The sequence below is a fragment of the Rissa tridactyla genome, chromosome 4 (genome assembly GCF_028500815.1).
Source record: "Rissa tridactyla isolate bRisTri1 chromosome 4, bRisTri1.patW.cur.20221130, whole genome shotgun sequence".
Taxonomy (NCBI): Eukaryota; Metazoa; Chordata; class Aves; order Charadriiformes; family Laridae; genus Rissa; species Rissa tridactyla.
In genome coordinates this window covers 319220-346923 of record NC_071469.1, presented here as the reverse complement: position 1 = coordinate 346923, position 27704 = coordinate 319220, and the positions used below count along the sequence as shown (strand labels likewise).

The 27704-nt window shown below is 61.4% G+C and overlaps 2 protein-coding genes across 5 annotated transcripts; one reads left to right on the top strand and one right to left on the bottom strand.

The window, feature by feature from the left end:
• Positions 1 to 1462: 1462 nt before the first annotated feature.
• Positions 1463 to 17046, bottom strand: NLRP6 (NLR family pyrin domain containing 6). 2 transcript variants are annotated; one of them, XM_054200888.1, is made up of 11 exons: positions 16111 to 17046; positions 15079 to 15420; positions 14798 to 14836; positions 12920 to 14708; positions 12363 to 12452; positions 11923 to 12096; positions 10669 to 10839; positions 10289 to 10459; positions 9201 to 9371; positions 8401 to 8571; positions 1463 to 7939 (listed from the first exon to the last, which is right to left on the bottom strand). In XM_054200888.1, the coding sequence occupies exons 2-11, from the start codon at positions 15395 to 15397 to the stop codon at positions 7849 to 7851; spliced, it is 3186 nt and encodes a 1061-aa protein (XP_054056863.1). In that variant the 5' UTR covers positions 15398 to 15420; positions 16111 to 17046; the 3' UTR covers positions 1463 to 7848. The 2 variants fall into 2 exon arrangements, with proteins under 2 accessions (XP_054056863.1, XP_054056865.1); XM_054200890.1 differs by having other exon boundaries at positions 12986 to 14708; positions 16111 to 17045.
• Positions 17047 to 20421: 3375 nt separating this feature from the next.
• On the top strand, positions 20422 to 23962 carry LRRC55 (leucine rich repeat containing 55). 3 transcript variants are annotated; one of them, XM_054201626.1, is made up of 3 exons: positions 20422 to 20622; positions 21330 to 22191; positions 22286 to 23953. In XM_054201626.1, exons 2-3 carry the CDS (start codon positions 21576 to 21578, stop codon positions 22519 to 22521), a joined length of 852 nt encoding a protein of 283 aa, XP_054057601.1. In that variant the 5' UTR covers positions 20422 to 20622; positions 21330 to 21575; the 3' UTR covers positions 22522 to 23953. The 3 variants fall into 3 exon arrangements, 2 of the variants coding, with proteins under 2 accessions (XP_054057601.1, XP_054057600.1); XR_008466436.1 differs by lacking the exon at positions 20422 to 20622 and having other exon boundaries at positions 21142 to 22191; positions 22286 to 23425; positions 23582 to 23962; XM_054201625.1 differs by lacking the exon at positions 20422 to 20622 and having other exon boundaries at positions 21142 to 22191; positions 22286 to 23962.
• The last annotated feature ends 3742 nt before the right edge of the window (positions 23963 to 27704 follow it).

Sequence of the window (27704 nt, the reverse complement as noted above, 5' to 3'; positions counted from 1 at the left end):
CAGTGCAGTAAGATCTGGGGGTGCTGACAGCGCTGTCCCCAGGGCAGCAGCAATCACAGGGTCGGGCTGGTCCCAGGGCTCTGGTGGGACCTCGGTGTGTTCCCACCTCTCCCCTGCTCCCCACCGCCTCCGTCCCAGACCCGCTGCACCCACCCCTTCCTGGCGCAGGGCGCTGCAGAGCCAATCTCAGCCGATGCGGCAGCACCCACACTTCCTCTTTCTTGGAGTTGCTGGTCTTTTTGGCCTCTGGCCCTCCGGGGTTCCTCTGCGCTCCCCTGGGTGCTCTGGACCCCCTTGTGTCCCTTACAGCCAGGCAGGCTCACAGTCCTCTGGGATCTCTTGGATTCACCTGGTCTTTCCTGGTCTCCCTGGGGCGCTCTCAGCATCGCTTGGGCTCTCTTGGGATCTCCCTGGAGGTTTTTTCACCCATTTTTTCTGGGCTTTCTTGGACTCTCCTGATCTCTCTTGTTAGTGGCTTTCTCAGGTGCTTTCAGGGTGGCCGTGGCACCTCTGAGCTTCCTCAGTCCCTGCGGACTGCCTGGGATGCTCCTGTTGCCCGTTTCCCCAGGCTCTCCTGGTGTTCTCGGGCTCCCCTGAGCACAGGCTCCGGCTGTTCCTTGCCAGCTGGCTTCTGTCCCTCATGGTAATCCTCAAATTACCTCGTTAGGCACAGCCGTGGAGGCAATGAGTTCCGGAGCCCGGCAGAGGACGGGAGCTGGGGGCCAGGCTCCCAGCGGGACCCTGGCTGCGGAGGGTCGGGGGCTGCAGGCAGGAGGAATGGGCCCCGTCACTCAGCGCTGTGCTGGGGACGAAGGGGGTTTGTTTCATCCCTGTGCGGCACCTGCCGAACCACCGGCTCCACCAGCAGGAAGCTGCCAGGAGGGCCCTGCCCAGACTGCGGTGCTGCCGGAGCGTTCCCCGTGTGGGACGGGTCACAGACAACAGCCACCGTGGCGGACGTGGAAGTGGCCGGGCCAAGAAGTTGGTGCGGGCTGCGGAGGGCCCTGGGGGGTCTGGTCCCCTCTGCGGCCCCAGTTCGGCATCAGGCCGGTGACAGAGGCTGGGAGCTGGCACCATCCCCTCTCCTCCTCCATGCCCGGGGAGCGGAGCTGCCGGTCCTGCTGCCCGCGGGGGGCTCTGACGAGGGCTGTGCGCCCAGCGGGACAGGGCTACAGGGACAGTGTGTGGTCCCAGGTGTCACCTCAGCAGACACGGGGGTCTGGAGCTCGGGACCGGGGCTGAGAGTGGGAATGGGGTCACGGGGGAGGAGAACAGCATCGCTCTGACCCGGGGTGGGATCCGTGGCTGCCAATGGGTCTGTGCTTCATTAACTCAACCCTCCGCTGGGCTGCGTAACGATGCTCCTGGCGAGGGGAGAGAAACCAGAGCCTGGGGGGTCCCGGGGCATCGCTGCTGACACAGGAGCAAGTGGAAAACTCATGATGTGAAGAGATTTCTGGGAGGAGAACTTTATTGAACGTGGGTATAACACAAGCATTCTTCACAATTAACACGTGGCCAAAAAGCAGAGGGAGAAGACATTCTGGAAACCACGGGCTCAGACAGGAATGCAGAACCCTCCTCAATACACAAATCCCAGCGAGTGAGCCATGGGTAGCGAATAAGAACCTCTGCAGCCAAGGTGTGTTTTGGGCGCTCCCAACAGCGGGGAGCAGGCAGTGAAGCTTCAGATCCATCCGTCGCCTCATCCCGGCTTCCTGCGGCCTCACTCGGGTCCTTCCCACCCCCAGGACCTTGGAGGAGATCCTGCCCAGACCTGTAAGGCACGGACACGTCCCAGCTCCAGGGGCAATTCCTGCGCTCCTCAGGAGGATCAGCCAGAGCCTGTCGGAAGGAAACGTCTCCCAGACCCCCCCATCTTCTCTTTTAGATCAGTAGGAATTTGACCAGGTCGCTCAGCACACACACAACAGCTGGCACTGACTCCCGGGCAAACCCTTCCTCCTGAGACCAGCGCCGTACCTGCGGCTGTTCTTGGTGTAGCGATACTTGCTGTTTCCTCTACTTCTTCCTGTAGGGCTGGAATTGCATCTGAGTCTCATTCCCAATTCTTTCAATGAGGGCTGAGATACTCCCAATGGCTTTCCCTAAGTCACTCACCCCCAACCATGGGATAAACCATGGAGCGAAAGAGTGAAAAGCTTTCGGCCTTTCAGTCAAGGGAGTATTGCTTCGCTTGTACCTCTTGGGGGAAGTTCTCAGCCATAACCCTTGGTTTTCATTATCCTGCTTCTTGACTACGGTGACGTTAGGAATCATTGCAACGTACAAATTCCTGACCAACTTGGGGTAGGACTTTCAGTGCCTTTTTCCACAGAGCCAATACCAACCGCTACTTTCGGAACGCGCCATCCACTCTATTCCTTAACAGGCCGCCTATAGCCAATTTCTGGAGTTCGGGAACAGTTCTCACAATTCCTTACATAAACAGCTCCCGTGCAATTGATCGGTTGTTTTCCATGTAATAAAGTCTTTTCCCACCATTTATCACTGTTGTCACACCTTCACAGGCATTGGTAGGAATTCCCCACTACGTTTTGTACCTCCCATTCCTGTCCCGAGTTCTCCCCGCAGACACTCTGATCGCTGTCATTCTTTATGTATTTCCCAAATTCCGTAAAGGAGAGATTAAGAGGTATCCCTAACAAGGGAACACCTTTACTTGAATGTTCTGGGAAGTGAGTGCAGAGCCAGCCCTTTGATTTGCTCACAATCTCCATAGGCTTTTCTACGAACCTAAAACGGGTGTCATAACTCCAGAGATTGCTGCGACTGTCCTGGTTCCCGTTACACCTGTCACCGTTGGACCTGAGAGGACGATAATACACAGCAGCGTTCGATTCATCTCTAGTCCGAAAGGAATCACTATTGGAATGTAAATGTCACAACTAATGTCCCTATAGTAATTAATATTGACATCAGAACTTCTCCTTGGATACAATGAACGTCTGTTACCGACACCAGGCCGTGTACGATTCATTTAACTCTGTTTAATCGCAGCTTCAACGGTCCAGCGGGTTCTACGTGCCCCATGGGCACGGGAACCGCCGTTATTCCAGTGTAATGAGTCCGTGGCCCGACTCCTTCACGCTTTACGCTGCTTTAGTGTCAGTGAAATCTGGCAAGGTCCTTCCCGCGCCCTGATGGCGTGTCCTTCCGCGGCCGCAGACACACGTGGCCTCCAGGCTTAAAAGAACGTCCTGGGAGTCCAGTTGGCCCGGGAGTCCTCAGCGAGAGTACTTGTGAAGAGAGGTGAGCCCCTTAGGTAAGGACAAAAGATAATCAGGTAACACCGTGTCACCCGGTACGTGCGTTTGGTCAGATTTCCCAGTCACATTTACATTGTGTGGCTTTCCATACAAGATTTCAGAAGGGCTCACTTTTTGACGGGATCGCGGAGCCATCCTAACCCTTAGCAATGCCAAAGGTAACAATTCTACCCATTTCCGCTCAGTCTCTTGAGGTCTCCGGGGAGTACATAGAGCCCATCTTATTTTCAGTATTCTGCAAATGTCCTGCACTACTTTAGAGACAAATTGTGGTCACCGGTCAGAAGACATTCCCAATGGCATCCCAAACCTGGAATGACTTCTTTTAACAAATGTCTGGCTACTTCCCCAGCTTGATTGGTTCGACACGGGAAAGCTTCAGGCCCTCCAGAAAGCGTACCCACCGTGGCTAGTAGGTATCAATACTGCTTATCTCATGGCGGTTCGGAAAACTCCATTTGCCAGCACTCAGCCGGTGTGACTCCTTTTCTTCCCTCTCCAGGAGAAGGCCTGGCCTGTATTTTTGGATTATTCCTATGACAGATTTTGCATTTATTAGGTATACTTTTAGCAATCAGTAACATCTTAATTCCAGATTCTACTGATGTCTCAGTTCCCGTGTGCATTTCGCGTCCATTTTGGTCATTAATTTTCTGGTGATTGCAGGAGTAACCACGCTCTGTCCATGTGCAGTGACCCACCAGCCATTGGACTCCTCCTCACATTGGAATAATTCGGCCAATCTGCCTTCTTCCGCAGAACATTGTGGAATCTCTGCTTGTAAATCCCAGTCTGGGATTGAAGCGGCAGTCGCTGCTTCTGTAGCTGTTCTTTTTGCTGCTTCGTCTGCTCTGCGGCTGCCTCTTACCACAGCCTCCCTGACGTGCCTTGCAGTGACCCACCGCCACCTCCTTCGGCTTCTCTTCTGCCTCCAATAATTGTAAAACTTCTGGTACCGCTCGATGGTGAGAGTCCTCTTCCCTTCCGCGTAGCCCTGTAAGCACGGACTACCCCGGAAGCGTATTTAGAGTCTTTACAAACATTTACCCTCCTTCCTTCAGCCAGTTCCAAGCCGTGGTCAGGGCCATCAGCTCTGCCTCTGGGCGCAGGTGGCAGAGGGCAGAGGTGTCCCCCCTCGCTTGGCTCCCGGGGCCACAGCAGCACAATCCGGCCCTTCTTCCTCCTCTGACCACAACACGACCCCCGTCTGCCAGCGGCGCCTCCGCGGCATCCCGCAGCTGCTTGCGTTTGGGCTTGGTTTTCTGCGTTCCGTAACACATGAACTCGTGCCGGCCGAGCGTGAGCCTCGGGAATTCTCACCTGGATTTTTCCCTGTTCAAAACTGATCTGTGCTCTCGGCTGTAGCTGACGAGTCTCTTCCCGTGAGAGGTACTGGGCATTCTGGCACACGTAAGAACTCATGAACTAGCGTCTGTTTGCCAATTCTACATTTATAAAAAGGATTTTACCTATCACTGTCATAGTAAATTTACTTAAAGGTCCTTTACAACTATTTAAAACAGAGCATGTAGCTTCTGTATCTACTGAAAAGCTCGTTGTTTCATTCCCCAGCTTTACTGGAGCCAGGGGCTCAGCTGGGGCATTTTGGTGCATTTGCTCCCGGTCCCCTTCGGTCAGAATCCCCTATTCCCGCCATCGGTAAATCCGCCTCTGGGACAGAACCTGGCTGTTCGTTTCCTTGGATCCTTTTAGGCCATTCATTTCTCCAGTGCCCATATTCCCTGCAAAGGGCACGCTGATCCACACCCGGAGGCACTCGTCCCCTCGGGGATGTTCCTCGTCCTCGACCATGAGCTGCAGCTCGTGCTTGGACAGCAGCAGCCGGAACGTTGTCCCGCTGCCTCCGACTCCTCTGCTTCTCCTTCTGCTTTTCCTTCTCCTCTCCCTCCTCCCTGCTGCCCACATTCCCGACGCCCCCATCCACTCTCTGCAGCTTTTTCTGATGAGCAGGCTGTCCCACAGACAATGGAGTAAGAGCCACCTCATCCCTCATCCTCGGGATTCGAATCGGTCCGTTTCCTGGCTGGTTCACAAATCCTGGACTGAAAACGGTACTTTTACCCACACCGGCCCGTCCGCCCCGACGCCCTGCCCGAGGGGGGCTTGAATCTCCTGCGCGTCGCCCCGTCTTGTCCGCCTGCCGTGGGGCTGGGACCCCCACCCACCGCACTTCTGCCCAGCCGCGCTCCTGCCCCACCGCTGCCCGTCCCCTTCCGTCACGTCCCCCTCTCCTACCATCGTTTCCCCGAGGTTCCTACCAACATTTCCACCTCTTCTTCCTCCGACATGGGCCCTTTGTGCTTATTACACCTCTTTCCTGTGCTAGGCGCCGGACCACCTCTCCTGTGAGGTTTCGCGTTGCCCCCTCCGACGCCAGCGCTGCGCTCTCTTTCCTCATCCAGCCACGTTCTTTTCTAGCGCCGTAATCACTTCGTAAGGCGAAAGGCAAACCAACACATGGAACCTCGTCCCATTTGAACAGAGAGATATTAGCACACACCTACGGCTGCGCAGACAAGTTTTTTCAAGTAGAAAATGACATTCTAGAAATTAAACTGCAGGACTTCCCACAGAGATGCAATTTCTGGGAAAGGAACTGTAACTTTCCTTTCCCAGAAAGGGAAAGGAGCGCAGCAGGTGAATCCCCTCCCGTTACGAGCAAGGCCTAACGCCGTCGTCCAGCGCTGTAAGACAAGGTTTTTGCCCAACACGAACGGCGGCGCTGCACGAGAACCAGAGACCGCCGCGGCCGCGGAAGGTGGTCACCCAGGGACGTACCTCCAAATGCTTCTTTCGCTGCAGCCGCCTGCGACAGACAGCGCGGTCCAGAGCAGCACGCGTCTGTGACTTGGCTGTTACAGATTTCACAGTCCAATTAATTAGTGTCTTAAAGATAACCCCAAAGCAGAATGTATAAATAATGTTGGGTTTGTTTTAATGTACAGGCAGGTGAGTTATCACTGAGGTCAAGGAAACCAGGATTTCCTTAGCTTTACCGTAAAGAAAGCAAATAAAAACACTTCCTTACTGCCCATTTAAAGAAAAATAAGCTGATGCTGCTTTACGTATACCCTGGGAAAATATCACCAATCCTAGCTTGAAGTAAAAAAACGTAACAGCTTTGGTAACAATTTTCTGTGCTTCTGCTATCGTCATTCAAAAGGCTTTCACATTTCACATTAGCATATTAACGCAAGATTTTTTTTAAAACCGCTACAACCACCCTCGAGCGATCCCTGCGCGGCTTAAGAATCTGGGTTTCCGAGAGAGTCGCTGGAATGCCGCATCAGCTGGCCTCTTGTTTCCTGCTCCGCTGGGTGAATACTTTCATCCTAAGAAGCTGTGCCAATCTCCGCAACTGATTTCACGAGGACACAGTAGTCGTAGTTGCACGGAGGAATACGGTGACAGCGTTATACTTCAAACTTCCCTTCGTTGGCCATTTCTCCCGGTCTTCTAAAGTGTAGGCTGGGTCACCACCAAACTTACTCCAATGGCTAGGAATGCACGCTGGGGGTGACCACCTTGGGATCCCCCCTTGGGTAGATTGTCGCTTTCCTGTGATACCAAATAACCAAAACGACGACCAAAACGGATTTGGACTCCGGGCGTCCCCGTTGCAGCGTACAAACCCCCAGATTCCGGTGTGCAGCAATCACTCACCCCGACAGCGCGTGCCATGCCAAGGTACGACTTCATTGCAGGCAGTTACCAAAGCCAAATACCAAACCCAAATGCCCAGCGCCAAACCCAAATAGCAGGAGGGCCGACCGGAGGGCTCACCTGACCAGGGAATCGGGAGGTGTCCCTGAAAACAGCCCGCTGCGGCTGGATGCCCCACGATTCCGCTGGTCCGGAGAGGCTTCGGAGAGCTTGTCCCACCTGGGTCGCCAAATTCGGATACCAAAATCTGTAACGAAGCTGCCACTCTCTGAACCAGGTTTGTAGTTTGGCAAAGCCGACGTTAGTTTATTTGCGGTGCTGGGGGGGGTCTCTCCTCCTGTCACGCACGCCCATCAGAACGCTCTGCGTGATGTTCACGCGTGTTTTACAACACCGTTGTAGTATTAGTAGCTCCTGCCTGTATTTGGTTGGCTGGTCGGTTCCGTTCGGTTACACCGTCAGGTTAGAGGTGCCACGCGTGCCCGAGGGAAGGGGCTGCACCGGGGCGAGGGGCTGCTTGGCCTGCGGGCGTGACTGTCAGTGGTACCGTGAGGGCCGTTCAGCTTCGCACACGAACAATTTTCACTTTCCTGCCGAGCCGGCTGAGCTTCTCCAAACGTGTAGATTTGTGCCGTCCTCAAGGTCCTTGTGGTTGACGTGCTTCCTCGAAGATGACACAGCACTCGCCTCCCGCGACGAGGAGTTCTTTTCGTTAGCTCGCGCTTGATAAATTCAAGGGTAGAATCCTCATTATTCGTGGGGATACGCACCAGGCCTTTCCCCGCTGGCTGCTGGTGACGTTTCAGGGGGTTGCGTGGGTGACACTGTGACAGCCCCGCGGGTGAGGAGCCCTCGCCGCAGCCAGCCCTGCTCCTCACATGTAGCCTATATTCAGGGTGGGTTTTCCGCATTTCAGGGCATCCAGCTTCTGCAGCGTCTCTGTGCTTAACCCGGATTTCTTCAGCCTTTGGAGAGAAGGAGAGAGGTTAAATCCACCCGCGCTATTGACTGTTGGCCTTGACATTGCACAGCCAAAAAAAAGGACAGAAAGAGGCCGGTGTGATGGTTTTTCGGAGAAGGGTGCCTGGTGCAGCCGTAACTCCATGGAAAATGCTCTCCCACCTGGTAGGGCAGGTGGGGAACCATCCCCAGACCCTTTGGAGCAGTCGTAGCTCCATGGAAAACCCTCTCCCACCTCATGGGGCAGGCAGAGAGCCGTCCCTAGACCCCATGGAGGAGCTGTAGCTCCACAGACAACACTCTCCCACCTGGTAGTGCAGGCAGGGAGCCGTCCCAAGACCCTTTGGAGCAGCCGTAACTCCACAGAAAACCCTCTCCCACCTTGCAGGGCAGGCGGGGAGCCGCGGCGCAGGGAGGCTCTGGCCATGCTGCCGGGACGATGCCCCGGGGAGCCCAAGGCCCTTACCACAGCTTCTGCAGGCAGCAGGTGGGATGCCCCAGCGCCTTGCAGAGCTGCTGCACGCTGGCGTCGCCCAGGTCGTTGTCGCTCAGGTCCAGGAACTCCAAGCTCCGGCTGGGGCTGAGCATGGCGCAGAGGTCGGCGCAGCAGGCGCCCGTGAGCCGGCTCTGCCACAGGCTGCCGGGGAGGTTCGGAGAAAGGAGACGTTTGGATGTTTCATGCACGGTCCTTCACAAAGCTTGCCTGTGCCGCCTGCCCACCCGCCCCAGGCCCTCTGGCTGCCTGGAAAGAGCTTCCGGGGGGGGACTTGCTCCAAAGCCTTGCTCCAGGCTTCTCGTGAGGTCTGAGGCTGGACGTAACCTCCCCAGGATGGGGAACGTCCCTTCAGATGGGCACGGACAGGACTGGGCTTCCTCTTGACTGGGGAACCCCCCGATTGCCTCTCACAACCCCGAAGCACGACTGGGGAGGTCTTTAGGGAGCAAAGGTCTACGTAGGGGCATCTGAAATGTGTTGGTGGGTGGAATAACTGCGGCCGGGGCAGTGAGCGTGCTGCTGCTCCGCCTGCGAGAGCTTTAAATCCTTGTTATCTCATCTGGCATCTATCTAACAAATAAATGATTGTGTACATTTAAGCTGTTAGCACCCTGCCTGCCGAAGCTCTTGGCACCCACCGAAAGATGCTCCGCTGCCCCGGGGAGGGATGGTGGTGCCCGGCCGCAGGGAGACTCATCAGGGGAGCGCAGCGAGATGGTCCCTGCAGAGCGTCCTCCCAGCCCTGAGCCCCCGAGCCCCTCACCGCTCACCTGAGGGTCTGCAGCCGGCAGGCGGGATCCCGCAGCCCCTCGCTCAGCCGCCGCACGCCGCCGTCCCCCAGCTTGTTGTCCCCCAGGTGCAGCTCGGTCAGGCAGGGGCTGGCCGGGAGCACCGCGGCGAGAGCCCCGCAGCTCGCCGCCGTCAGCCGGCACCGCCACAGCCTGCGGGGGACAGGCGGAGGAGAGGGGCACCGGTGGTCACCACCGCCCTGGAGCCCCCTGGTCTGTGGGGACAGTGCCCCACAGCCCCCGACCAGCCTTGCCCCGGGGCCGATGGGGAGGAGAGCGTCTCACCAGAGGGAACCCCCCCTGCTCTTGAGGTGCCGCGCTTTTGTATTTCCTCCCAAATTGTGTAGGTTTTGCCTCTTTGACTCCTGCAGCTACAGGTGTGGGCGGCACCCACAGCCCCCTGAGGACACTGGCTCCTGGTGAGGGGTTTCTCGGGTCCTTCAGGACCTGGAAGCTGCCGCCGGCCCCAGCAGAGGCATGTCCCCCCCCAGGGGCACTGGAGCCCCCTGCCCTTGGCTCGGCATCGCCGCCGGAGCTCAGGACTTGGAGCCGCTCCCCGAGGGAAGGGCTGCATTGCCCGGCTCCCTCCTCTCCGGCTCCAACGCCCTCCAAAGCAAAGGTGCCGCTCCGCACCCCGGTGAGCCACCTGCCCTCGGCACCACCACCAGGCGAGCCCAGAGCCCTGGGATGTTGCCCAAGCCCTGGCAAACACCACGACTCCAATTCTACCACTCCTGCTTCTCTACAGCCTGTTCTCCTGCCTGGCTTTCTGCTACCGGTGCTTGCAGGATGGCTGAGATGGGGCTCATTCGTAGCTCCAGAGGAAAAGTGGGTAAAAAGCTCAAGCTTAAAAGCAAATGGGAAAACCAGAGCTGTCACAGCGGTGGTGGCCCTGGTGAAAGGTGGCATGTCCCCTCTGCCCCCGGGTCTTAGGATGGCAGCCCAGGAGCGCGTTACGTCCTCCGAGCACAAGGCAGTTTACTTGCTTTCTGGTTTTGCCTTGTGGACATCCCACCTGCAGCAGCCCTCGGCGCCCCCCCCGCGATGCCCCCGAGCCCCTCACCGCTCACCTGAGGGTCTGCAGCCGGCAGGCGGGATCCCGCAGCCCCTTGCTCAGCCGCCGCACGCCACCGTCCCCCAGCTCGTTGTCCCCCAGGTGCAGCTCGGTCAGGCTGGGGCTGGCCGGGAGCACCGCAGCGAGAGCCCCGCAGCTCGCCGCCGTCAGCCGGCACCGCCACAGCCTGCGGGGGACAGTGCCGGGGCTCAGCCGGGATCGGCCACGGCAGCTGCTTCCCTCCAAAACATCACCCGCTGCTTTTCGAGCCCAGGGATGCGGTCGGGCTCTTTCATCAGCGCAGCTCGGGACGGGTGACGCGGCGCAGCCCCCTGCGCACACCCCAGAAACACCTCCCGGCAGCAAAGCCGGACGCGCCAGCCCGACGCCCCGTACCAGAGCTTCTGCAGGCTGCAGCCGGGCCCCGCCAGCGCCGTGCACAGCTCCCGCACGCCGCCGTCCCCCAGGGGGTTGTCGCTCAGGTCCAGCTGCGCCAGGGCGGGCAGGGAACCCAGCGCGGCGGCCAGGGCCCCGCAGCCCGCGGCCGTCAGGTTGCAGCAGCCCAACCTGCGGGAGAGACGGCGGTGAGGCCGGAGGAGACCCGGCCGGTGTCCCCCGCCACAGCCTGGGCACGCAGGCGGCTCCCGCGGTGGCTCTGGGGACACTGTGTCGGAAAAGCGAGGGGAGCAGCTCCCTGCCCGCTCCCCGTCCCTCTCCCGCAGGCAGCACACCGGCAGCTGCTGCTCGCTGCGCTCGGCTGCCAAGTTCTCTTGTTCGGCATCCCCGGGGGCAGGGACACTGAGAGCAGCTGGAATGCACCCCAGAGTGCAAACCACAACCCAGATCTGCAAACTCTAAGGGACAAAATGCCAAAGTGCAGACACGAGGCCGCACTCGGCAGCAATCCCGCTGTGCCGGAGCATGGGAACGGCGAGGGCAGGCGCCCAGGCGTCCGCCCAACTGGGAACAAAGGTTGGGGGCAAACAGTATCGCTCGAATGCGTGAGGCCAATCTGCCTCACTGTTGAAGTTTCGGAGAGATTCCTTCTTTCAAATCTCATTGTCTGGGCTGAGCCTAAATGGGGGCAAATGGAAACACCCCCAAAAAAAATATGGAGGGGAAAATGCAGACACCACTGAGGGATGGTTCATCCCCTTCCCAGAAATGGTCTGTGGGGTGAATCCGCTTCGGCAATTACGTGTTTCTGCACGGTGCATGGCCAGCCCTGCCCCTGCCCGGGCACACAGGGACCCCAAAAGCCCCGCAGCTGCAGGGCAGGAGCCGGGGGAGAAGGTTCCTGGGGTGCCCACAGACACCCACAGACGGGCGAACAGCAGCAATGGCAGCACAGACCTCTCCTCCAGCTTCTCCATCTGGCCTAGGCACTGCAAACGAGTTCTCTCTCTTGCTTTCCTACAGCATCTTAGCAGTCACTCATTCATTTAAAAATGTGGAACTAAATTAAGATGGAAAAGATAATAATAAGGGTCAGGCCCTGACAAGTAGGTGTGCGATGCCTCAAGCTGTCTTTGGCAATGGCAGCATCGGTAAATGGGCCTTTCTCTTCTCCTTTTTCCTTGCTCTTCCAAGGTTTGCAAGGAGAAGTGGCACGTGGACCTGCAGCCTCCCGCAGCCGGGGACGTCCCTTACCGCAGTATCTGCAGCCGGCAGCCGCCGCACGCCAGCCCCTCGCACAGCAGCTTCACGCCACCGTCCCGCAGGTCCTCGTTCCCAGCCAGGTCCAGCTCCACCAGGGTGGGTTTCATGCTGAGGACGGAGGCCAGAGCCCCGCAGCAGGCGCCTGTGAGCTGGCACCGATCAAACCTGCCGGAGAGACGGGGAGAGGAGCCGTGGGGCTCGGCACAGGCGCCGCCGCGAGGACACTCCGACCAGCCCCTCGCTGAGGTGGCCACCGCCGATGGTGCCCACAAGCCCACCTGGTCTCCATGGGTGGCCTCCCAGGAGACCGAGAAGGGCCCGTCCCGCCGTGGTGGCACATGGTTGCCCTCCCCGGGCAGCGAGGAGACGCGGCCGGCACGGCTGGGCTTCGCTTGTTTTCCCCTTTCACCCGGCAGAGGAGAGCGACGTACCTTAATGTCTTTAATTTGCAGCCTGATTTTTCCAAGGCTTGACAAAGCAGGTGGATGGGCGACTGCTTTCCCTCCTCTTGCTGTATTTCCCTGAAAACAAAGGAGAGTTGCATCCCATTCCTATTCCTACCCCTATTCCTATTCCTATCCCTACTCCTGCTCTATTCCTGTCCTAGTCTATTCCTACCCTAGTCTATTCCTTTCTTATTCTAATCCCATTCCTATGCTATTCCTATTCCTATTCCTATTCCCATTCCTATTCCTATTCCTATTCCTATTCCTATTCCTATTCCTATTCCTATCCTATCCCTGTTCCCATCCTATTCTTTTCCTGTTCTGTCCTGTCCTGTCCTGTCCTATCCTATCCTGTCCTATCCTATCCTATCCTATCCTATCCTATCCTATCCTATCCTGTCCTGTCCTGTCCTGTCCCTATCCCTATCCCTATCCCTATCCCTATCCCTATCCCTATCCCTATCCCTATTCCATTCCTATTTCTATCCCCGTTCCAACACTGGTCCTTGCCCGCCGGCTGTGTCCCTCAGTGACGGCTGTACCTGGCAGGGGACCAGCCTCGCCGCGGGGCGACCGCAGCCCTTAGGGCCCTAAGGGACCGTACGCACCGACGTGCCGGCTGGGCCGGCTGCGGGCCCGCAGGGTGCTCGGGGTGGTCCCACAGGAAGGAGCAGTGGCCCAGGTCCAGCGACTCCAGCTTGGGGAAGTGTTTTATGCTGAAGGCCAGGACGATTTGGTCGAAGCGGTTGAGGTTGATCCCTCGCAGGTACACCCCCGTGAAGGGATCCAAGGCAGTCACTACAAAACGCTCGTCCTGGAGCTCGTACAGGCAGTGGCAGACCTCCATCTCACGAATCACCGCCGTCTCCTCCTCCAGAAGAGCCAGGGCCGTTTGCTGGCTCTTTTGAAGCCACACCAGTAATTCCTGCGTAATCCTGGGGGAGATTTTACAGCCCATCTCCTCCTCCAGCTCCCTCCTGCGGTCCTTGTTGAGGAGCCCAAAGAGGAACCGCACGGTCATCATGAAGTAGTTCCTGGAGTTGCCGTAGCTCTCCAGCAGCGCCTTCACCTCCCTGGTGGGACCGGCGGGGGGGTCCCGTGCCTCCCCCTCATCTTCCAGCAGGTAGAAGAGCGCCGCGAAAAACTCCTGGAAGCTGAGGTGGATGAAGCTGTAGGTGCTGATGCAGGAGATGTCCTTCTGGAAGAGGTGCTCGTTGAGCAGGAGCGGGAGGGCTTCCCGCTGGTCCAGGGCGTACCCCTGCACCTCCTTCTCCTCAAAGAGGACCTTCTGCCTCCAGACGCCGTCGGCCGCCAGGCAGCAGAGCCTCCTGAGCACCGCGGGCATGCCTTGCTTCACCGGCCCACTCAGCGACTGCAGCAGGGCCAAGAGGTAGAGGATGTAGATCCCCGTCGTTGTCTTCGGGCTTTGGGTGAGACCCCCGGCGCAGCCAAGTTGCTGCTTCATGACGGTGCAGACGATCCAGCACACAATGGGCACCAGGCACATGGTGAAGAGCGTCTCGTTGCCTCTGACGAACTGGAAGGCGGCAGCCGCCTGCTCCGCGTTTTCGAAGAACTTGTGGAAATACTCCTCCCTCTCCGCCTCATCAAAGCCCAGGATTTCGGCGTAGCGCTCACACTCCAGGCACTTGCCCAGCTTCCGCAAGGCGGCCGGCCTGGTGGTGACCAGCAGGGAGCTCTTGGGCAGGAGCCTCCGGCGGAAGAGGCTGCTCAGGATGATCTCCACCGGCCTCTGCTCGAAGGGCTGGGAGCACAGCTCGGACAGGGGCCGGTCGACGGAAAAGCGGAGCTCGTCAAAGCCATCGATGATGAACAGGAGCCTCTCCGTCTGCCCCAGCATCTCAGCGAGCGGCGGAGAGCTGCCGGGGTAGCACTGGGTGATGAGATCGGCCATGCTGGCCTGGCTGGTGAGGAGGTTGCCCTCCCGGCAGTGGATGTAGAAGACGTAGTCAAACTCCGCAAACACCTTGTCGGACGCCCAGTCCAGCATGATCTTCCTGGCTGTCATCGTCTTGCCCACGCCCGCGGCCCCCAGCAGCACCACCTCCTTGGGGGTCCAGCCGTCCGGGCCGGGCTTGAAGAGGTCGCCCACCACGATGGAGGCGCTGGCCTGCTCCTTAATGATCTCCGCGTGCCTCCGCCCCATAGCCACGATCTCATGCTCCCGTTCCTCCTTGTCGCGGTGCTTGTTGACGATCACCAGCCTCGAGTACCTGGCGTTCAGGCTCACGTTATCGCCCACCCGGGCGTTTTGGTCCTTTATGCGGCTGTACGCCTGGCGTATGGCTTTTTTGTAATTCCTCTGGAAATCTGGAAGGGGGGGAGGCCACCTCAGACTCCTGCGGACTGCAGGGTGAGCAGCGGCAGAGCCCCCCGCGCTTCTCCCCACCAACACCTACCTGGTGACGATGAACCCAGCAGAGGAGCGGGCCCCAGGGCTGCAGGAGAAAGGGGTGTCAGTGGGCAGCGCCGCTGAGCCGCCGACACCCCCAAATCCTCTTCCACCTCCTCCTCCCTGGAGAAGCCCCACACACCTGGCCACGGGGACCCCAACCCACCGCCCTTTCAGTAGCGTCCCCCTGGCCCCAAACACGGGTTCTTGCAGACCTGACCCCCCAGGACAGGGTGCCGGGGCCCCGGGGGACGCTGCACTGGCCAGGGAGCCGCTCAGCCCTCCCACCTCTCTCCCTGCTTTCCCGGAGCAGGTCGGCAGCGTTGCGGAGGTGGATGCGCTCGAAGACAGCTATCGCCACATCCAGGGCAGCCTCCCCGCCATAGAAATCCAGCATGAGGTTCTTCGTGTCCATCCAGTCAGCCTTCTCCAGCCGCCCCCTGGGAATGCAGCGCCTGCCCTGCAGGTCTCCGTGCGCCAGCGCATCCCGAAATTTTTTAAAATCTATCTGGGTGAGGTCTTCCAGGGCCTGGAGCAGCAGCTCCCCGGCGGTGCCCGGGGGGATGCCCCTGCTCGGGGCGCGCTTCTTGCTGACGTACTGCCCCATGGGGAGAATCCCGGCCCCTGGCCCTGTGAGGGGGGATGAGGTTTGGGGGAACCCTCCTGCCAGGAGGCTCCCGGCCCCGCAGCCCAGCCCCGTCCCGGCCAGGCTGTCCCTGTCCCAGGGAGCTGAGCCCCCTCCGCCCCCTGCACCGCTCCCCAGGGAATGGGATCGGGCTGGGCTGCCTGCAGCCAGGAACCCCCCTGCACCCCCAGACCGGCCATCTCCAACAGCATGAGCACAAGGAGCAGTGGGACAGCGGTCCAGGGGCTTGCCACCCAAGCCTCTCCAGAGCCATGTCCCACCACGTGAGCAGTGTCCCCACCGGGAAAGCGGTGGCCCTGCTGGGAAAGCAGTGGCCCCACCAGGAGATCTATATCCCCACCAGGAGAAAAATGTCCCCACCAGGAGACCCATGCCCCACCAGGAAAGCAGTGTCCCCACCGGGAAAGCAGTGGCCCCACCAGGAGAGCTCTAGCCCACCAGGAGAAAAATGTCCCCGCCAGGAGACCCGTGCCCCACCAGGAAAGCAGTGTCCCCACCGGGAAAGCAGTGTCCCCACCAGGAAAGCTCTAGCCCACCAGGAGAAAAATGTCCCCACCAGGAGACCCATGGCCCACAGGAAAGCAGTGTCCCCACCAGGAGAGCTATATCCCCACCAGGAGATAAATGTCCCCACCAGCAGAGCGATGTCCCCAGCAGGAAAGCAGTGGACCTACCAGCAGAGCAGTGTCCCCACCAGAAGATCAGTGTCCCCACCAGAAGATCAATGTCCTCACCAGCCAAATACCGTCCTCACCAACAGAGCAATGTCCCCACCAGGAGTGCAGCGTCCCTGCCAGGAGGTCAGTGTCCTCACCAGGAGAGCCGTATCCCCACGAGGACATTCATGTCCCTGCCAGAAGAACCAAAGTCCCACCAGGGTCACAGCCGGGCAGCTGGCCCTGCTCCAGAGCAAGGTGAGACCCACCACATGGTGCCACCAAGCCACCGGGTTTGATGATGCATCTGGAGGCTCATCTTAGGAGCAAAATCAAGCCGGAGAGCCGCACAGGCGCTCCGATTTCCCGTATGGGCAGGGTTCCGTTCTCAAAGTCTGCTGCTGTTTCCTTCCCTCTCAGGTCAAGGTTTTCAAGCTTCTCGTTCTTTCTGCGCCTCGGTTTTTTTCCTCTCCTCTTTTCTTTTCTTCTCTTCCTAGCACCAGCTCCTCCCTCCTCACAGCGATGCGGAAGGCTGTGATGAAGGCGTGGAGACTTTTTTATTCGGCCACAGCAGCTTGGATTGGGGAATGCTGGCCAGCCCAAACAACCCAGGCTGGGCCAGGCGCAGCGTAGGGGGTGGCTTCTGCCGCTTCGCCTTGAAATTCATCCTGACACAGAGCTGAGCATCAGTTCTGGTGTCCCTTGCCCCGGGAGGGGTCTGGTCTGCTGGCCCGTGGCTAGCTTCACCAGACTCTGGTGGCTCTGCTCTCCCCCGGGGACTTGAGCAGGCAGCGGGGTCCTGCGGTAGGAACAGGTCGCATCACGGGCTTTTTGGGCAAGAAAAAGCTTCAGAATCTCAGGCTAGCGGGATCTGCCGGGGAAGGGCCGGCTGAGGAGCAGCCCCCAGGCTGCAGCCCCCCTTCAGCCACCGCACGCTCCCGGCACCAAAAACCAGCGTGAGCGAAGCGCCGTGAGCAGCTGGGTGGGCACGGGGCCCTTTGCGGGGAGCCCGCCGGCAGGCCAGGGTGCGAAAGCCCCTCGGGCAACGCAGCCGGCGCCGCAGGGAGGGCAGGGGCCAGGGGGGGCCAGTGGCCCAGCCCCCCAGGAATCACTTCTGCGGCCCCGAGCCGGGCACAGACAGGAGAACGCAGGCGCGAAGCAAAAACAAACCCAACTCTTTCTGAGACTGAAAATGCAAAAAAGCCTGTGAAGTAACTTTGCACGGGTGACAGCGTGTGGGGTGTGAAAAGAAACCGAGAGCAGGCGCTGCCCCAGCAACGGCTCCTCCTGCTCCGCCACGATGATGCTCATGGTGTTTGCACCCCCCGGAGAGAGCCCCAGCCACCCCTACCGCGGCCATGGCCTGTGCCGCGCCGAGGCCAGTCCCACCGGAGACTGGGATTGGTGTCAGACACCCCACCTTGGCACGGACATGCCACGCTCAGCCCCGAAAGTCGCTTTGGATTTGGGGTTTCTGCCACCAGCTGATGGTGGCGGAGTGTCATCCAAAGGAAAATGCATTTTGGATGCAGAGACACCCAACCGAAGTCAAACCCAGCCCTACTGCTGCTGGGATCCCGGCACGCTCCTGTCTCCCTGAGTTTTAGCCATCCTGCAGTGATGGCTTCGGGCCGGGTTAAATTGGTGCAAACTCATTAATGGTGGTGGAGCAGTTTTTTAAAGGAAAAACGCTAAGGGCTGGTCTAACATTTGGAGAGTGACGCTGGAGAAACCTAAAGCCAGTCCTGCTCGACACCAGTTTTATTGCTTCGCTATCAGTGGCGCAGGAGCTGGACGTGGAGGTTCAGTGCTGGGTGCGGGGTGGTTTGGTGGACACCAGGGTTCGGTGCTGGATGTGGGGAGGTTTGTCGGCGCTCGTCCGGCTCTTCGGCACAGCGGCAGCCCCAACTCTCACCAGTTGCCCTTCCCCTGAACTTCCTGCCCTCGCGGCAGACTCAGGGGCTGTGGTTTCTCGGTGATGCTCACACGGGTGCGGGGCCTCACTGGCAGCCGGGAGCGAAACTGCTTCACCCCCAGCGCTCCGGCAGCCCCCTCAGTCCCCCAGCTGGCGAAACCCCTGGGCTTGCTCGGCCGCAGGGGCGAGGAGAGGGCTCGTGATGTGCCCAAGCCCTGCTCCAGTCTCCCCATTGCTCCCTGGCACAGGAAAACTATGGCCACCGGAGTCACCTGCAGCTCCGTTTCATGCCCGGGTGCCGGCGGTGGAGGCGGATACAGCAGACCTTGTGGTTTTTTGAGGGTCCGGATGTCACTGCAGCCGATCCGCCCAGCCAGCGAGAGCCAGTGCCAGGAGGATGCTGCGGGGAACGTGTCCTGATGGCTTTTCAGGCGGCAAACCGAGAGCTGCGCTGCCAGCCAGCATGCCGCGGAGGCCGGGGGAGCTCCTGTTTGTGACCGGCAGCTTTGACCACCCCCAAAAGAAGAGATGTAGCCGTCCCTCCCCTTCCCTCCTCCTCTCCAACGCTTGGGTGCATATGGGTTAAACGAAGGGGGCTGTCGGATGCTGCCTGCTCTGAAAGAGATAAAGCCCTGAATATAAGGCAGATTTATCAAGCCGGGCTCCTTGGAGCCATCCCGGGCCCCTGGGGATGGGGATGAGCCCGGCTGGCAGCTGCGGGCAAGCGGGGCCGAGACTTGGCAAGCCGGCCGTGGGAGAGGGGGCTGCCTTGCTGCCAACGCCTCCCCCAGGGAGAGGAGGGGGGAACTAAAATTGGAAAGGCGCAGCTGGAAGCAAACTTGGAGCAATCATCCAAAAAGCCGGCGGTCTCCCGCCTGTGGTTTTGTCCCAGAAAGGCTGTTCCGTGCTGTTCCGATGGGGCCGGGCTCTGGCGGGGGGGGCTCCACGGGCAAGCTCGTGGGCAGCAGCCCAGGCTCTGTCCCAGCCTGAAGGTGGGTGTCCTAGCCCAAAGGTGAGCATCCTAGCCCAAAGGTGAGCGCCCTAGCCCAAAGGTGAGCATCCCAGCTCAAAGGTGGGTGTCCTAGCCCTGGCTGCGGGGAGCGGGTGGCTGCTTCATCAGGGATGCTGCCCAGCCACCACCGCCGTGTCCCTGTGGCTGTGACCCCGGGGGCTTTGGCGAGGGGGCCATATCTGAGCCCCGGTTGGGGTGATTCACTCGTTTCTTTGCTGCCAATGTAGCCAAAAATGCTGGGAGGGGGGTGGAAAAAACCCCGGGGCTAATAGGTGCCGGGAAGAGCTCTGCAGCCAGGCTTGGGTCTTATTTCTAATTACTGTCTGCCTGAGCTGCAGCTGGCTCCCGGGGTGGCTGGCTGTATTTGGCTCCCAGAGTTTCCCTGGAAGCCCGCTGGGAGCCCGGGAGAGGTGGCCACATGCCGCCTGGCTGCCAGCCCAGCGCCGGCAGAGCCGTCCCACAGGACCTGGGCACCAAACAGCCCCCGGCCATGATATACCAGGATCGGGCTGGCGGTTTCAGCTGGGAAAGGGAGCAACTGCGTGAAAACAGCAGGAAAACTGAAACAGGGAACACCCCCCCCTAGCTGAAATGCTGGCAGGCTGGGATTTGACAGTGCCTCCTCTCCAAAAATGCCATAGCCGTGGCGTTGCAACGTTTCCAGAGCAAAACACGGGCACCCTTGTGACCCGAAGGGGCCGTTTCCACGGCAGAAAGCAGCTTGCTAAAACCCGCTTCGTCCCCTCCCCATCCGAAAGAAGGAAAACAGAATTTTTTCGGCTTGAGCGGAGCGAAACAATGAGTGTCAACCTGAGGCATTTTCCAGGTCTGCGAGCAGGGAAAAAAAAACAACATTTCATGTCAGAGCAGGCTGGAGGGGGTTTGTGCGCCAGCTGAGGTTGGCTTTTGCGTGGCAACGCAGCCGTCCCTGCTGCAGCCACCGCTGCACCCCCCGGACAGCCGGTGCCCCCCCTGCCCCCGGCCTGGGTGCACTGGGGTAAAACCAGCCAGCTTTGGGCCCGGCTGCCTGGTTTGTCCCCTCTGCCGAGACGTCATTTGTTTCTGTTTTCAGCGCCCGGGAAACCCTGATTCACCCCATCCCACGGGGATGCTCCCCGGGGCCGGGGGGTGCGGGGAGGGCTGGGGACCCCCCGAGCGGGGGCGGGAGAGGGGGGGGGGCAGGAGGACACCCCTTGTCTTTCGGCCATTGGGGTGGGGGGTCCCCCGACCAGGCGGGGTGTCCGGGGGGGGGAGCGGGGGGGCATCGCTCCCCTCCGCCGTCTCCATCGCCGGGCTCCGCATCCCGCTCTCCTGTTGCTCAGAGATGTGGAGGCAGTTGCTAAGAGACACCGACACGTCAGTAGCTGGCCCTCAAGGAAAAAAAGAGGAAAGAAAAAAAAAAAAAAGGAGAGAGAGAGAGAGAAAGGGAGAGACAAGGGAGGCCGAGGAGGAGGAGGGGAGGAAGGAGGTGGGGAAAGACCCGCTCCCGTCGCCAGCCTCGGCAGCAGCCTCGCCCGCGGCTGCGGGAGCCGCTCGCCCAACTCGGCGGCCCCGGGGGCGGGGGCGGCCCGGGGACCCCCCCCCCCACCATCCCCCGGCCGGCGTGAGTACCCCGGGGACCCCCCGAGGGCTCGGGGGCCGGTGGGGAAGGGGGTGGCCGGGGCGGGGTGTGTGTGTGTGTGTGTCCGGTTGGATGGGGCGGGGGGGAGAGGATGGAGCCGGGGACGGGGGGGAAATGGGCGAGGGAGGAAGGAGACGAGATGGCCAAGCGGCGGGGGGCGAGCAGGCCCGGGGGGGCACGCCAGCGCGGGGGATGGCGAGCCGGGGGGAGGGAGAGGGGGCACCCCGGGCGGGGGGGCCAAGGGTGGGTGCCGGGGGGGGACCCGGGGGGACGCTGGGGAGGGGACCCGGGAGGATGCTGGAGACCCCCGGGGGGTGTCGCGGGGCGGGGGTTGTCCCCGGGGGAGACGGGCGGGGGGGCGCCCCGGCACCGGGCTGAGCTGTGGCAGCGGGGGCTGGCGGGGGGGCTGGAGCGGGCACCCCCCGGGGGGGTGAGCAGGGCCGGGGGGCTCGTTTTGGGCCGAAATCCCCGGGGTGGAGGGTTGGAGGAGCGGGGTGGCCCCGGGGTGGGGGCTGTGGGGGCCCCGGGCTGCGCCCGCCATGGCCCCTCCAGCCTGGCGTGTGGCTAGCACGGCTCCCCCCGCCGTGGCCCCCCCAGCCTGGCGTGTGGCTAGCATGGCTCCCCCCGCCGTGGCCCCCCCAGCCTGGCGTGTGGCTAGCATGGCTCCCCCCGTCCCCTCTCCCTCGCAGGCAGCCGAAAACGGCCGGACGCCGGCCCCGCCGTTGCCCCGGGGCTGGCAGACCCCCGTTCCCGCTGCGGCGGGGGGATTTGTCGTGGCCCCCGAATGCCGCCGGGGTGCCCGGAGCCCCTCTTTGCTAGCCCGCAGCCCGGCCCCGCTCCCCAAGGCCGCCGGCAGCCCCGCGGGGGGATGGCCCCCGCCGCCCCGTGAGGGTCCCGGCCCCCCCGCCGTCGCGGGGCCTCGCCGCCGCCCCGCCATGCTGCTGGGCCCCTGGCTGGTGGCGGCGGCGGCGGCGGCGGTGGCGGCGGGTGCCGGGGCGGGCTGCCCGGTGCTGTGCACGTGCCGCGGGCAGGCGGTGGACTGCAGCGGGCAGCGGCTCTTCTCCGTGCCCCCCGAGCTGCCGCTGGACACCGGCAACCTCAGCCTGGCCCACAACCGCATCGCCAGCATCCCGCCGGGCTACCTGGCCTGCTACGGCCAGCTGCGGGCCCTCGACCTGCGCAACAACTCGCTGGCGGCCCTGCCGGCCGGGCTCTTCCTGGGGGCCCGCCGCCTGGCCCACCTCGACCTCAGCTACAACAACTTCAGCCTGGTGGCCGCCGACATGTTCCTGGAGGCCAGCGGGCTGCTGCGCCTGGACCTCAGCCACAACCCCGGCCTGCGCCGCGTCCACCCCCAGGCCTTCCGCGGGCTGGCCCAGCTGCGGGAGCTGGACCTCAGCTACGGGGGGCTGTCGGCCATCAGCCTGGACGCCCTGGAGGGGCTGCCGGGGCTGGTGGGGCTGCGCCTGGGCGGCAACCCCTGGGTGTGCGGCTGCGCCATGGAGCCCTTCCTCAAGTGGCTGCGGGGACGTATCCAGCGCTGCGCCTCGGGTAGGTGCCGCCCGGGCCCGGGGCGCGCGTCCCCCCCCCCCGGAGCCCCCCGCACGGGGACTGGCGGCCGGCCCTGACGCCGCTCTCCCTGCAGATTCGCAGCTGGCCGAGTGCCGGGCCCCCCCCGAGGTGGCGGGAGCCCCCCTGCTCTCCCTGACGGAGGAGAGCTTCCAGGCCTGCCACCTCACCCTGACGCTGGACGACTATCTCTTCATCGCCTTCGTCGGCTTCGTCGTCTCCATCGCCTCGGTGGCCACCAACTTCCTGCTGGGCATCACCGCCAACTGCTGCCACCGCTGGAGCAAGGCCAGCGAGGACGAGGACGTTTAGGCGGCGCCGACGTCGCCGACGTCCCCCCGACCCGCCTGCCGCGGCGGGGACGCCTGACTGTGCCTTGTCCTCGTCCCCTCCCACCGCCCCCCGCGCCCGGGGTGGCCCTCCAGACGCCTCCCCGGCTGTGGCGGGGGAGACCGGGGGACGGATCCTCTTCATTTTGCCCCAAAATGGGGAGTTTTTGCCCCGGCGGGCACCCTCCAGGATTGGCCTCCCCCTCAGCGCCGTGAGCTTGGACCCCCTCCTGTCCCCACCACCCAGAGGCAGCGGCACGGGGGTCCTGGGGGGTCCCGGGGGAGCCTCCGCACGGTGCCAGTCGGTGGGGGCTGGGGGCTGCAGCCGGGGAGCAACCCCCCCCGCTTGGGACAGAGCCCCCCAAAAGCGGCCTGTGCCTCGGGGGACGCCGGCCACCCTCCCTGGGGGGAAACCAAGGAAATCACCACTTTCAGCCCAAAAGCAGCACTGCTGGAGCCCCCCCCGGATCCTGCCCACACTCTCCAGCCTCCCCGAAAAACCATGGGGGGCTGAGCCCGGGACCCGGTGCTGGCGCCCAGCTGGGCAGCACCGCTCCTGCGGGAGGGGCCCGGGGGACGCCTGCGCCTTGCTGGTGACACCGGGCCATGCCGGGACAGCACCGGGGCCACCGTGCCCAGCGGTGGGAGCAGCCCCTGGGGACGGTGGTCCCGGCCACATTCCCGTCCTTGCCTTTCTCTTCCAAAGTCTGGCGCAGGTTCGGGGACAAACCGGACGCCCTTTGCCACGTCCCGGCTTGCCGATGCGGGAAGGTTGGGAAGCAAAAGGAACGCCAAAAAAAAAAGAAAAAAAAAAAAAAGGAAAGAAAAAAAAACCCAAAAGCCAGCCAACGAGCCCTGTGTCCGTCCGGGGCGGCCGCCGTCCCCATGTGCGTGTTTCACACCCTCTCCGTGGCTGTCCCCGCAGCCAGCGCGCGTCGAGGACAGGAGTGGGGCTGAGGGGGGGCTCGGCACCTCCCGAGGAGGGTCTGCCCCTGAGTTGCTTTATTTTCTCACTGTGTCCCCCCCACATTGCGTGGAGGCAGAGTGTAGCTGTGGGTGCAGTTTAAAGCCAAACCAACCGAAAAAGAAAAGAGAAAACAGGGGAAAAGGAGGCGCCGTGCTGGCTCGGCGATGCCACCCCTGCCACTGAGCCTCTGCCGGCACCGGGACCCCTCGAGCAGCATGGCGGTGAAGGCTGGGTCACAGCCACCCCGCTGCCGTGCCGGTGGTAAGACCCCCATGGGGCCGTGGCCCCCCTCAGGCTGCCAGGCCCCTCGGGGGCCCTGTGCCCCCCCGGGGGAGGCGGGTGTCCTGTGACGGGCCACCCCGAGCTGCGGCGAGGCAGGGCTGCACCCCCGGCCAGGTGGGACCCCCCGGCGAGGTGGGACCCCCATCATGGCAGCAGCCCCCAGCACAGTGTCCCAGGAAGGGGCACTTGGGCTCTTTTTTCTTTTTCTTTTTTTTTTTTTTTTTCCCTTTTGGTAAGCGGGAGACACCCCCCCACACCCCAGGCCCCCTCTGGACACCCAGGACGGGACGTTTCCCTCCGCCGGCAGCTCCTGGCTTCATGGTGGGGACAGCGGAGAAGAGCGAAGGCGGCTGCCAGCGCCCGGCTCCCCGGCCAGACGCGGGTGCTCTCGGTCTGAAGCAGAAATGGCCTGGCCCCTGCGCGTTGCTGTGTCCCACTGCGGGGGGGCCGGCACCCGCCTTTGGGTGCCGCGTTCTGGCAGCGTCTGCCCGGTGCCAGCCCTGCGGTGGGTGTCCCCATGGCACGGCCACCGCCGTCCTGCAGGCACGGCAGCAGCGCCCTGCGCCCCCCTGGCTTCTGCCCCTCGCCCCACTCGCACCCCCTTGTCCTTTGCCTTTTCTTTTTCCTTTTCCTTTTTTCTTTTTTTTTTTTCTTTTTCTTTTTTTTCTTTTTCTTTTTTCTTTTCTTTTTCTTTTCTTTTTTCTTTTCTTTTTCTTTTCCTTTTTCTTTTTCTCGTTTGTCGTATTTCTTTTACATGTCTCTTTACTCTTTCTTTTCTTTTCTTTTTTCTTTTTTCTTTTTTTTCTTTTCTTTTCTTTTCTTTTCTTTTCTTTTCTTTTCTTTTCTTTTCTTTTCTTTTCTTTTCTTTTCTTTTCTTTTCTTTTCTCTTCTTTCCTTTTCTTTTCTCTTCTTTCCTTTTCTTTCCTTTTCTTTCCTTTTCTTTCCTTTTCTTTTCTTTTTTTCTTTTCTTTTCTTTTCTTTTCTTTTCTTTTCTTTTCTTTTCTTTTCTTTTCTTTTCTTTTCTTTTCTTTTCTTTTCTTTTCTTTTTCTTTTCCCTCCTTCACCCTTCCCCCCCCTCCCACTACACCCATCGTGGGTGCGTGGGGAAGGCTAAGGGGGAAAAGCCGACTCCCGCCCCGGTCTTTGTACGGAGCACATTTTATAACCGCGGATTTTGTAAAACGGCAAGCACTTTTTCAGAGCTGAACCTCAACAATAAAGAGCATCAGTGCAGCCTGGCTCGGGCCAGGGACACGCGTGTGCGGTGGGGACACGCGTGTGCGGGGCTGGGGGCCGGGCCAGGGTGTTCCGCCGCCTGCAGAAGGCATCAGCCGTGTTTTTCCCCTCCTGGCCCTTCCTGTTATTCCTCCGGCGGCATCTCCCGGCCCCAGCTGCCGGCAGCCGGGTCACCCCTGTGTCACCTCGCTCCCCGGGACCCCCTCCCAGCCCAGGGCCGCGTGGCCAGGGGGGTGGCGCGGGGGCCTTTTCTCCTGGCCGGGGCCGAGGGGTCGGGCAGCAGCTGAGCCGCGTCCGGCCGGCGCCGGAGCCCCGGGGAGCGGGCGGGGGGCAGTGGACGGACCACGGCAGCCCCCGTCGCCTGTCCCGATGTCCACCCACCCATCCCTCCAGCCGTCCGTCCGTCCGTATGTCCTTCCACCCACCCATCCATCCCTCCAGCCTTCCATCATCTGTCCATCCGTACAGGCGTCCCCCCATCCCTCTACACAGGCACCCATCTTTGCCTCCCTCCCAACACTGTCCATCCATCCGTCCATCCACCCATTCTCTCATCCATCCCTCAACCCCTCCCATCCCTCTATACACGCACCCATCTTTCCCTCCCTCCCAATGCCTCTGCCTGTCCTTCCTTCCATCCATCCATCCATCCATCCATCCATCCATCCATCCATCCATCCATCCCTCCATCCGTCCGTCCGTCCTTCCACACACTCCAGCCCCACCTCCCTTACCAAACCTCCCCCATCCTCCCAAATTTTCCCTCCACCCATCTTGTCCGCCCCAGGTTCTCTGTCTCCTCCTCCCTCCATCCCCTCCCCAACCCGGGGGAGGTCACACGGGGGTGCGGGGACCACCAGACCCTCGGGGTCCCACGCGGCAGCTCTTCCCACGCCTGTCCCCCACCTTGACTGGCTGAAGGTGCATGAACATCTGGAAACACGGGAGAGGAAAATTCCCAAACTCTCTCCTTCCATTTCACCCAATTGTCTCTCTTTCCGCCCCCCCGTTATTCATCGCCCAGCTCTGCCTCCCCAGAGCCCCCAGCGCTCGCCAGAACCACCTGAAGCATTTTCTTCTCCTACTACGGGGACAACCAGCCCCCCACGGGGTGTCGGGGGCCAAGTCTCGCTGGGTCACCCGGGGCTTGGCTGGTGGGGACACCCCAGGGTGGGGACCACCCGAAATGCCCCCCCATCGCTTCTCCAACAGCTCCCGCCCCGCAGTTTTGTCTCGGCTGTTTCTGACCCGCCGGGTTCAGGTCTGTCGAAAGCTCCTCTGCGCGGCGAGGGAGCCGTGGCTTTGGCAAATTCGTGTTTTCCCAGCAGAAATGGGAGTTGCTGCCACCCCCTGCAACCAGGGCATGGGGGTGCGGGGTCCCCCCCTCCTTTTGCTTCGGGGTGGGAGGTGTGAAGGCAGCCCCCAGCTGGGCTGCAAACAAGGGGGTCACTTCAAAGGGGACACCTGGGGACATCGACCCGGCTCAGCACAACGCCAAATTATTTCTGCCCCACCTCGGGCGGGATTAGGGGTGATGGGGGGGGGTTGAACCCCCTGCTTGGCCGTTTGGTGCCTGAAAAAGCAGCTCGGGGCTGGGATGCTCCCTGGGCCGGGGGGGCTGGCTCCTGTCCCCTTCACCCATCACCCCGTCTCCCCCAGCCCACACACACACTTTTAGCCCCAACCAAAGTCCCCTGTGTCAAAAACCCCTCCTTTTTCTCCCAAATCACGTCCCCGCGGCACATGGTTTGGGGACACCTGGCCGTGCCCCCCAGACCCCGTCAGCGGCCGCAGCCAGCCAAAGAATCGCTTCTGGGGATGGAGGGTCCCCCGGTGCCCGCAGGGGGAGCCGACCCCCAGCGCCCGGCCTTCCCAGCCACTTCCGAGGATGCTCCCGGTTTGGCAGGGTCCCGCTCCCCGCCCCCCGCCCCTCGGCTGTCCCCCCGCTATCTCCCCTCCTCATCTTTCCTCCGCCGCCCGCCGCAGGAAGGCAACACCTTCCTTATCTCCTTCCGACGGGTGGTCCGGGCCCCGCTGCCCCTTCCCCCCGCCCCGGCTCCCGCCGGCTGGTTTTTCTGAAGTGTCCCCACATTTCCCCCCAGAGACTCCTCGGCTAAACATTTCCCTCCTGGAAGGGAAAGGGAAATCTCCAAGAGGCGGATAGAAAGTCGGCGGCTCCCGTCTCCGCTGGCAGGGCGCCCTGCGGCCATTTCCGTGCCCAGCTGCCGCGCCGGGGAGGAAACTGCCCTCACGGGGTCCCCCCCCGAAAAACGGGACCCTGTCACCCCCTTTGGCACTGCGTCATTTGGGAATGGTGGAGGGATGGAGGGGACAAGGGATAGAGGGATGGAGAGATGGAGGGGATAAAGGATAGAGGAGATAAAGGATGGAGGGGATAAGGGATGAAGGGATGGAAAGATGGAGAGGTGGAGGGATGGAAAGATGGAGAGGTGGAGGGATGGAGAGAGGGAGGGGTGGAGGGATGGGGAGAGAGATGAAGGGATGGAAGGATGGATGGATAGAGGGAGCAAGGGAGGATGGTGGGATGGAGGGATAGAGAAAGGGAGGGAGAGAAGGGGTGAGTTATGGAGGGAGGGAAGGATGGGTGGATGGATGGACGGATGGATGGACGGATTGATGGATGGACAGATGGGTGAGCAGTATCAGGGGGTCTCTCCAGG